This window comes from Salvelinus sp. IW2-2015, linkage group LG3 (assembly GCF_002910315.2).
Source record: "Salvelinus sp. IW2-2015 linkage group LG3, ASM291031v2, whole genome shotgun sequence".
Classification (NCBI taxonomy): Eukaryota; Metazoa; Chordata; class Actinopteri; order Salmoniformes; family Salmonidae; genus Salvelinus; species Salvelinus sp. IW2-2015.
This window is the reverse complement of record NC_036840.1, coordinates 22,301,963-22,312,734: the sequence shown is the minus strand read 5'-3', so window position 1 is coordinate 22,312,734 and position 10,772 is coordinate 22,301,963. Positions and strand designations below refer to the sequence as shown.

The following is a 10,772-nucleotide window of genomic DNA, read 5'->3' as shown; positions in this document are numbered from 1 at the left end:
AGAGCAAATCCACAGGAAGTGCATTTGTTGGCTATTTTGTAAATGTTTTATCTGTCCGTCTATCTGACTGCCCGTCCGTCCATTTGCCTCCACGTCTCAGTCTTCCTTCTCTCCTCACTCTTGTACTCCTTCTGCCATTATTGCATCATGTTCTTGAACGCAAGAGAGGGGAAGCACTGGGGATATGATATCGCCAAAAATAAGGAAGGAAGTCTGCGATCACCCCATTTGGCCATGTTCAAATGCGATGATATCCTTCTGTTCCAACCTGGTCATTTATGTTGACACATCCTATTGCATTAAGCATATGCAATAACGTAACGTGTCATATATACGTCATACTGTTAAATATCCATCCGTCATTGTTGTCTGTTGTCTGCCTTGCTGACCTGCTTGCTCTCTTCATTTCCCTGTCACCATCCCACCGGGCACACAATGGGTGAATCAACATTTGTTCCATATAATTTCAATTAAATTACATTGAACCAACATGAAATAGACGTTGAATTGATGTCGGTGGGATATTTCAAGTTGGTGGGAATTTAGAAGAATGTGGGGTTCCCTGTGTGGTGGGAGAGGGGGACCTGCTTTGATACTGCTATGCAATGAGATGTTTTACTTTGTTGGCATTGGAATTTTGCTACAGTTGAAGTCAGAAGTTTACATACACTTAGGTTGGAGTCATTAAAACTCGTTTTTCAACCACCCCACAAAGTTCTTGTTAACAAACTATAGTTTTGGCAAGTCGCTTAGGACATCTAATTTGTACATGACAAGTAATTTTTCCAACAATTGTTTTACAGACAGATTATTTCACTTATAATTCACTGTATCACAATTCCAGTGGGCCAGAGGTTTACATACACTAAGTTGACTGTGCCTTTAAACAGCTTGGAAAAATCCAGAAAATGTCATGGCTTTAGAAGCTTCTGATAGGTTAGTTGACATAATTTGAGTTAATTGGAGGTGTACCTGTGGATGCATTTCAAGGCCTACCTTCAAACGCAGTGCCTCTTTGCTTAACATCATGGGAAAATCAAAAGAAATCACCCAAGACCTCATAGAAAATTGTAGACCTCCACAAGTCTGGTTCATCCTTGGAAGCAACTTCCAAACGCCTGAAGGTACCACATTCATCTGTACAAACAATAGTACGCAAGTATAAACACCATGGGACCACGCAGCCGTCATACCGCTCAGGTAGGCGTTCTGTCTACTAGAGATGAACGTACTTTGGTGCGAAAAGTGCAAATCAATCCCAGAACAACAGCAAAGGACCTTGTGAAGACGCCCGAGGAAACAGGTACAAAAGTATCTATATCCACAGTAAAACAAGTCCTATATCGACATAACCTGAAAGGCCGCTCAGCAAGGAAGAAGCCACTGCTCAAAAACTGCCATAAAAAAGCCAGACTACGGTTTGCAACTGCACATGGGGACAAAGATTGTACTTTTTGGAAAATGTCCTCTGGTCTGATGAAACAAAAATAGAACTGTTTGGCCATAATGACTATCGTTATGTTAGGAGGAAAAAAGGGGGGCTTGCGAGCCAAAGAACACAATCCCAACCGTGAAGCACGGGGGTGGCAGCATCATGTTGTGGGGGTGCTTTGCTGCAGGAGGGACTGGTGCACTTCACAAAATAGATGGCATCATGAGGATGGAAAATGATGTGGATATATTGAAGCAACATCTCAAGACATCAGTCAGGAAGTTAAAGCTTGGTCGCAAATGGGTCTTCCAACTGGACAATGACCCCAAGCACACTTCCAAAGTTGTTGCAAAATGGCTTAAGGACAACAAAGTCAAGGTATTGGAGTGGCCATCACAAAGCCCTGACCTCAATCCCATATAAAATTAGTGGGCAGAACTGAAAAAGCGTGTGCGAGCAAGGAGACCTACAAACCTGACTCAGTTACACCAGCTCTGTCAGGAGGAATGGGACAAAATTCACCCAACTTATTGTGGGAAGCTTGTGGAAGGCTACCCGAAACGTTTGACCCAAGTTACACAATTTAAAGGCAATGCTACCAAAAACGAATTGAGTGTATGTAAACTTCTGACCCACTGGGAATGTGATGAAAGAAATAAAAGCTGAAATAAATCATTCTCTCTACTATTATTCTGACATTTCACATTCTTAAAATAAAGTGGTGATCCTAACTGACCTAAGACAGGGAATTTTTACTCGGATTAAATGTCAGGAATTGTGAAAAAATGAGTTGAAATGTATTTGGCTGTGTATGTACATTTCCGACTTCAACTGTATGTATGACAAATAGCTAAATTGTGCCCAAAAAATTAAAAAAAAATCATCTCTCTCCATCATGTAATATTTCTGACAGTCCTCTCCTTTTCCCCCATGAGCTGATTAATTACACACCACACACACATTCAAGTTTTAGGGAGGAAATAGCATGTTGGGTTGTGATCCGGCAACAGATTATATACGAACAGTTGATGATTGAAGTCTATGTGCTGTCTATTTGGTTGAACTACAACTGAAGTAGAGTTAAATATTTACAGTATGTTGATGCTGTGTGAATTTGTAAATGTAGCCAATATATGAGAACTCTATTTCTCAAATGACGTCATATCCTCCATAGCACACCACTTGAGGCAGCTGATCATTTAAGATCAAGACACTGTTTTGCCCAACACCTTCCCCTTTTTCTCTGATCACCATGTATCTGTGACAGCATGCGAGAGAGAGAGAGAGAGAGAGAGAGAGAGAGAGAGAAAAGAGAGGCACAAGAGAGAGTCAGAGCGAGAAGGAGAGAGAGAGACTACAGAGTATTGTGTATATTTATGTTGTGTATAATGTCTATATATAGACATTATCTGGTTGCTGTTTGACTCATCAGATACTTCCATGCATGTCTGTGGCCTGTTAGCTGTTAGTGTGTGTGTGAACCTGTGGAACAGGTTACAATATGACAGGTTACAACATGAGGCCAAATATGCCCAATAAATATTACACACGAATGAGACGCTGAAGAGATAAGAGGTATTTCATTATTTGCAGCATTTTTATGAATTATACCTTGTAAATCTTTTAAAATTGACTTTTAAGTTTTAAGGAATTGAACAGCATGGATTGTGTGTCGCTGATATGTTTCTTTATGCATGTTGATGAATTTTGATGCTATTTTGCATAAAGTGTATGCAAACACACTATCACAGCTTATTGTGAAATAGACACAAATGACTTATTCGAAATTCATGACAGGTACATGAAAAAGTGCACTATTCCATGTGTGTTACATGATTTTCATCACAACACATTTCATGTGTATTACACTATTTTCACAACGCATGAGTACATTACACAAATTCCAATTTGTTAGCTAGGCTGCTAACGTTAGCTAGGCTGCTAACGTTAGCTAGGCTGCTAACGTTAGCTAGGCTGCTAACGTTAGCTAGGCTAGGGGTTAAGGTTAGGGTTAGGGATTAAAGTCAGTGTTAGGTTTTGGGGGTTAAGGTTAGCGTCAGATAACATGATAGCTAAGTAGTTAAATGGTTAAGGTTAGGTTAAAGGGTTAAGGTTAGGGTTAGTGGAAGGGTTTGCAAAGTAGTTACAAAGTTGCTAATTAGCTCAAATGTAATAGTTGTCTAATGTTGAGATACAATCCCGTAACCTTCGGGTTGCTAGACTTTCATGTTATATCCCCACCCATCCTCCCCGACCAACCTCCTTTCCTGTCTGTCTTAAGTAACCTACTGTCTTTATCTGTGATTGAAATTCACTACAAAATGTACTGCTGACAAATACATTTCACAATAATCTGACACAGGGTTGCTAAACAACGAATCAAGCAACTTCCTCTTTCTCGATGAGAAAATCATCTATTTCCTCACCACTTGTTTTACGTCTCTCTCTGTCTGTCTCGCTCTCTGTCTCTCTTTCTCAATTCTGTCGCTCTTTCTCAATTCCGACTCTCAGGATGGAATCCACAGCAGGGAATACCACCACCTACTTCTCTACCAACTCATCTGCTCCCAACCCATCCATCCCTTATTCTGTTGGAATCTCCTTTCTCCTGGTTGCTATGGCCATTGGTCTTCCCGGAAATCTCCTAGTGGTTTGGACCATACTATTCCGCCTGAGTCGCCGTTCCATCGCGTCCCTCTTGATCCTCCAGCTATCGGCCGCTGACGCACTCGTGCTGCTCTCTGCACCCTTCTTCATTCACCAGCTCTTCAAGGTCAGAATCTGGGAGTTTGGAGAGATAATGTGTAAGCTCCTGCATTACGTCTGTGGCGTCAACATGTACCTCAGCATCCTATTGATTACCTTGATGGGCGTCGACCGACTCCTTGGCGTGCTACACCCCTTCTGGTCCCAGCGCGTCCGGACGAAGTCAAGGCTCTTTCCTATCATGGGTGTGGTGTGGGCGCTGGCTATGGTGCTGCCCACTCCTCAGCTTGTGTACCGACAGGTCCGAAAGGGGGAGTGTACCACGCATCACCCCGGGCCCGCCCACCAGGTAACTTTACTGACAGAATATTCCTTCATACATCTTGTTATTTTGGTGTTGTACAGTATATTAGTATTGTACACCACATTATTTCATATTGTTTCATCCGTTTTCCATAAAACATATTGTAGATTTTTTAAATTCTATATGTATATTTATTCTAAATAGATGTGGATATAGCTAAAACAATTGATCAATCTGTCAACATTGTTTTTGATACATTTATTTGTAACAGACCAGAACTGCAATTTAAGTAGATAAAATATGTAATTACACTCTTACTAAAACGTAACCCCATGTGGGCTTGGCATCCTGAAGACATTTTAATAATGAAATCAAATCGTTTCTGGTCCTATCCTCTCTACCAGGTGTTCCACTATTCCCTAGAAACAGTTACTGCGTTCCTGGTCCCCTTCAGCATCATGACGTTCTGCTACTTACGCATCGCTCATACCTTAGCGTCCAGCCGTGTCCACTGGCACCACCGCTCCTACAGGAAGACCAACCGCCTCATCGCACTGATAGTCGTGACTTTCGCCCTCTTGTGGGCTCCGTACCACCTGGTCAACATCCTGCAAGTGGGCATATATATTACAAAGGGTCTTGAATACTTATGTAAATAAAGTATCTGTTTTTTTAACTTGTAATAAATGAGCAAAATTAAACATTAAAAACCGTTTTCGCTTTGTCGTTATGGGTATTGTGTGTAGATTGATGAGGAACATTTTTTATTTAACACATTTTGAATTCAGGCGGTATAACAACTAAACATGGAATAAGTCAAGGGGTATGGATACTTTTTGAAGGCCCTGTATATACAGTACGTACATACAGTGCCTTCAAAAAGTATCCATACCCCTTGACTTATTCCACGTTTAGTTGTTTTACAGCCTGAATTCAAAATGGATTTAAAAAAGTATAATAATAACCCATCGACGCACAATAACCCATTATGACAAAGTGAAAAAATGCTTTCAGAAATGTTTAGCAAATGTATTGAAAATGAAACACAGAAATATCTACATAAGTATTCACACCGGAGTCAATACTTTGCACAAGCACCTTTGGCAGCAAATTTTTTTTTTTTACACTGAAAACTCCCCGGTCCTTAATTAACGATTACAAGCATATCCATAACATGATGCAAAGAGTGGTACTCAGTAATGTGTCGTATTATTCAGGACAAAAAGCTAATTGCTTTGCCACGTTTTTCACTGTATTACTTTAGTGCCTTGTTGCAAACAGCATATGTTTTGGAATATTTTGTACAGACTCCTTTTCATTTTGCCAATCAGGTTAGAATTGTTGAGTAACTACAATGCTGTTGATCCATCCTCAGTTTTATCGTATCACAGCCATTAAACTCTGTAACTATTTTAAAGTCACCATTGGAGGCCTCCCGAGTGGCACAGCGGTCTAAGGCGTCACTACAGAMCCAAGTTCGATCCCGGGCTGTATCACAACCGGCCGTGATCGGGAGTCCCATAGGACGGCGCACAATTGGCCCAGCGTCGTCAGGGTTAGGGGAGGGTTTGGCTGGGGGGGCTTTACTTCGCTCATTGCGCTCTAGCGACTCCTTGTGGGGGGGCAGGTGCATGCAGGCTGACCTCAGTAGTCAGGTGAACAGTGTTTTCTCTGACACATTGGTGCGGCTGGCTTCCGGTTTAAGCGTGCAGGTGTTAAGAAGCACGGTTTGGCGGGTCATGTTTCAGAGGAATCATGACTCGACCTTTGCCTCCTGAGCCCGTTGGGGAGTTGCAGCGATGAGACATGATCGAAATTGGGGATAAAAATGGCATTAAAACACAAATTTACTGTTTGTAGACATAGTTCAAGTTCATAATGAAACTTATGATTCCTTGTTTCAGGTGGGGGCCGTTCTCTCCGGGTCTTCCACGGATTTGCTGTTGTTCTGTCTGAGAGCTAGGACAGTGGTCATAGCTGTAGCTTACCTCAGCAGTGCTGTCAACCCTCTGCTCTATGCCATGGCCGGCTCCTGCTCTGGCTCCTCCCTCACAATCTATGGCTCATCCTCCAGGTGTGTGGGGGGCATGGCACAGCTGCTTGAGGGGATGGCCTCCAACATGGACAGGATGGCCTCCAACATGAGAGCAAAGCATGATGGTAGCGGTAGAGAGAAAGAGAAGGAGGACTGGGGAGGTGGGAAACCAGAGGGAGAGGTAGAAGAGATGACAATGGTTCCAGGGAAAAGAGAGGTGGAGAAGGAGGATGAGGAGGCAGAACAAGAAAAAGAGATGACAATAGTTCCAGGGGGGAAAAAGGAGGAGGAGGGAAACTAATTTCCTGAAGGCAAAGAAATGACTGGACTGATTGTGAAGGTCCTGCATGCTATTGCTTGCCAGCCGGTCATGACTCTTCTGATAGCTGTCTTGTTGTGAATGTCGATCTCACCTCTAAGAGTTTCCTAATCAATCAACGGCAGCCATATCTTCTCTGAGAAAAGTGTTTTTAATTTTCTTGCACTGGCACACAAACACAACATGTCTTAATGCTTTTGATCAAATAAATGTGGTAAACAATTATACAAATATTGGTAACACTTTACATTATACAGTGCTCTTTTTACTCTGTAACAATTTGGTATTGTACTGTACTTACAGCAGTAAAACACATGTGCACACACACACACACACACACACACACACAAAAGCAGAGAAGGTGAGACAGTCAGACAGACAAAGCATACTGTAAAGACAATTGACTAAATTCACTCCACCACCCACTGAGCTTGAATCACCACCTCTAAAAACAGAGATATGGTTCAGTCAGTCGGTAAGTCAGTCATGAACCATTAGGAAACATGACTTGCACATCTAGTGGCCAACCATGCGAACTACAGGAAACTACATTCCCTCCAAAACAGCTTCAGCAATAGCATCCAACTCATTCATCTTCCAGTCAATATGGCCCAGTTTCCGACAAGAGTTAAGCGTGTGTAAATGGAACTTTATTCCTTTTTTAAAATGCGTTTTCCTCTCTACGCGTATTCTAACCTTAAGCACGAGAATAGTATGCTATTCATCCACTATTCGTTCGAGGTGGAGACCGAATAAATGAAGGTGAGGCAGAGGAGTGTCTACAGATACCTCCTATTCTGACCTTGACTTAATTCCCTAATAACTCCACCACCTTTACACGAGGAAACCATGAATAAGGTCTAGCGAACCTACCGGTTCAAAGTGGAAAAAGCATCTACTTAATTTGTTCCAATAGAAATAACACCATTTCTCCATGCGCTGTAATTTACAACTTGATCATATCTATTGATAAGAGCTAGGAAAATGAGTAATCCGGTTTGAGAAGGGGATTGTAAATACACATAGTAATTGTTTTAGATCATTTCCCCTTATGATTTCCTTATGTGAAACCAGACATATGTAAGCAAACTGAAAGTCATATCAGCATGACATGTACTGTATTGCACAGTGAAATAGGATATAAATAGACATGCAGTTATTCAGAATTCTAATTGTGTGCACTCATAATTTGCAAAGATGAAAATTGGAGACCAGAGCTATAGTAAAACCCCATTGAATGAAAACTCCAAGACAAAATCTGTTGCCCAGCTTATGGGAGGGTTTTCAGCAGTTGAATGCAATTTATTCAGAGTGCGAAAGGTAGCCACACCTGCAGAGCCCTTTACACAACTAAGTAAGTCTGAATGCCAAACACTGAAAAGTGCATAGGAAAGGCATGCATAGGAAAGGCATAAATTCCTAAGTCTGAATCGGGCCCATAATTAAGCGTGTGTAAATGGAATTGCTTTTTTATGCACTTTTCTCTCTATGCGTATTCTGACCTTGAACTTAAGCATGAGAATAGCATGCTATTCACCTGCTATTAATTTGGGGTGGAGACCGAATAAATTAAGGTAATAATTCCAACACCTTTAGCGTGAGGAAACCATGAATAAGGAAAAAAGTGTGAAAAGCATCTACTTAATTTTTGTCTAATTTACAACTTGATAAGAGCTATTGGGAAGAGCTAGGTAAATGAGTAATCCCTTTGGATAATGGATAAATGACACTTGTTTTAGATATATTTTATCTTATAATTGCTGGAGGCATATGTGAAACCAGTCAAATGGTAGAAAACTGAAGCATATTAACTTTCCCACAGTGACGTTGATGAAATGCTGTGCCATTAGGCAGAATTTAAATTGTACGGTCTTACCTTGCTGGGATGGGCACTCTCGAATGTCTTGATCATAGGCTACCCCGACCTTCTCTGTTTCCTATTTCTATCATGTTAAATATTAGCCACTATCAGCATCAATCGTCAGTAGGCCTAATAACAGCACATATTCAACTGCCAATTTACTGTTAGTTCCCTTCAGTTGGTATAGTCTACATTATCGTTCCATTTAATTACATTATTTCGTTAACCTTCATTTGCTTCCTCTGTAAACGCCATCGCGGGCATGTGGTTGTTGGTGAGGATCATTAGTAACAGTTATTATATATATTTTTTTAAAGACATAGCTAATTCAATCGTTATGGAGAGGAGCACAGACCAAACGTAACAGTTTGAACACAACGCATGGTGCAATACTTGGATGTGTCGTCACACTATTCTCCCTATTATAATTCTTTGTTCACTAATCATCCAAAATTACCATGAGTTAAAGATCTGAACGTGGCAATTTTCTGAATGAATCATCCCCATTTTCTTCCTCCAAACAGTTTTCTATGATTCAGAAATAATTTCCTAACCCTAAATAATCTAAAAGATCAGAGTATTTTAAAATCTACCACTTGGTGCTGAAACTGAGATGAGTATGCATATATATATTTAGATGGCTTTCTTTAATTGATCCCTAATATTCTGAACCGATTCTCTTGATATATTGTATTGAGTCTGTTAACAAAATTCAAACTAAAAGGTACGCCATATTTAAAGGGATGGCTAAATAAATGTACTGAAAACACTATTGAATGAAAACTCCACGAGAAAATCTGTTGGCCAGTAAGTGAGAGGGTTTTCAGCAGGTGAATGACATTTCTTCAGCGCGCGTAAGGGAACCACTCCTGCAAAGCCCGTTACTCACCTTCATAAGGTAAGTGTGAATACCAACTACTGAGAAATGTGTAGGAGAGGTGTGCAAAAGAAAGGCATCATTTCCTAAGTCGGAATCGGGCCCGGCTTGCCATTCTTAACAGATTTCACACAGACGGGACTCATGACATTGGAGCTGGTTGTCGACTCTAGGTCTCCCTCCTTTTCCTTCAGTCCGACCTCCTTTGCATCCCCGTCTCTCTCTCGGCTATTCTGGCTGTTCTGTCGGCTCTTCCTTGTCCCAGAGTCCTGCGCCGTGCCCTCGAACAAGCGGGCCATGAAGGCAAACCCGTCCCGCCTGATGTAGGACTTGCCAACAAAAGTGTAGAGGACAGGGTTGGCACAGCTGCTGATGAAGGCCAGGGCTGAGGTGACCGCACGGCTGGTCTGCCAAATAGGGTCAAGCCTTGGGGAGGGAGTGAGAGGAATGGAGGGCGGAGATACAGGGGGGGGGGGGGGGGGGAGATACGGAGGACTGTAAACGGGTTGCAATGAATTTGACAGTAACTTACAGCCAACTCGTTGGCAAGCAAATTAGGTTGTTTTTTTTTAAACAAATTTGATCAGTCACATGCTTCGTAAACAACAGGTGTAGACTAACAGTGAAATGATTACTTACGGGCCCTTTCCAACAATGCAGAGAGAAAGAAATAGAGAAATAATGAGTACGGTAACTTGGCTATATACATAATGTCCAATATCGAGTCAATGTGAAGGGGTAATGGTAATTGAGGTCAATACTGTATGTACATATAACTAGGATTAAAGTGACAGATAGCAAACAGTAGCAGCAGCGTACGTGATGAGTCAAAAAGGTTAGTGCAAAAAGGGTCAAAGCAGATAGTTAAATAGTTAAACAAATAGCTACATAGACTAACTATTAGCAGTCTTATGGCTTGGGAGTAGAAGCTGTTAAGGGTCCTGTTGGTGCATCGTACCGCTAGCCTTGCATTAGCAAAGAGAACAGTATATTAGTATTTGGTAGCATTGCCTTTAAATTGTTTAACTTGGGTCAAACGTTTCGGGTAGCCTTCCACAAGCTTCCCACAATAAGTTGGGTGAATTTTGGCCCATTCCTCCTGACAGAGCTGGTGTAACTGAGTCAGGTTTGTAGGTCTCCTTGCTCGCACACGCCTTTTCAGTTCTGCCCACTAATTTTCTATGGGATTGAGGTCAGGGCTTTGTGATGGCCACTCCAATACCTTGACTTTGTTGTCC

At 41.6% G+C, this 10,772-nt stretch overlaps 1 protein-coding gene and 1 pseudogene across 2 annotated transcripts; one reads left to right on the top strand and one right to left on the bottom strand.

Moving 5' to 3' along the window:
- Positions 1-2,927: 2,927 nt before the first annotated feature.
- LOC111952605 (leukotriene B4 receptor 1) lies at positions 2,928-7,198 on the top strand. Of its 2 annotated transcripts, XM_023971463.3 has the most exons (4): positions 2,928-3,007; positions 3,944-4,487; positions 4,847-5,056; positions 6,347-7,198. In XM_023971463.3, the coding sequence occupies exons 2-4, from the start codon at positions 3,945-3,947 to the stop codon at positions 6,776-6,778; spliced, it is 1,185 nt and encodes a 394-aa protein (XP_023827231.1). In that variant the 5' UTR covers positions 2,928-3,007; position 3,944; the 3' UTR covers positions 6,779-7,198. The 2 variants fall into 2 exon arrangements, with proteins under 2 accessions (XP_023827231.1, XP_023827241.2); XM_023971473.3 differs by lacking the exons at positions 2,928-3,007; positions 4,847-5,056 and having other exon boundaries at positions 3,945-4,487.
- The window catches only part of LOC111952596 (leukotriene B4 receptor 2-like), a 25,098-nt pseudogene continuing 21,254 nt past the window's right edge, over positions 6,929-10,772 (bottom strand).

Bases quoted from the DNA above. Each gene is read 5' to 3' on its own strand.
- LOC111952605 (XM_023971463.3), top strand. From the start codon at position 3,945: ATGGAATCCACAGCAGGGAATACCACCACCTACTTCTCTACCAACTCA. The intron at 4,488-4,846 runs GTAACTTTACTG...CCTCTCTACCAG, and splicing joins ACCCCGGGCCCGCCCACCAG to GTGTTCCACTATTCCCTAGA. The intron at 5,057-6,346 runs GTGGGCATATAT...TCCTTGTTTCAG, and splicing joins ACCTGGTCAACATCCTGCAA to GTGGGGGCCGTTCTCTCCGG.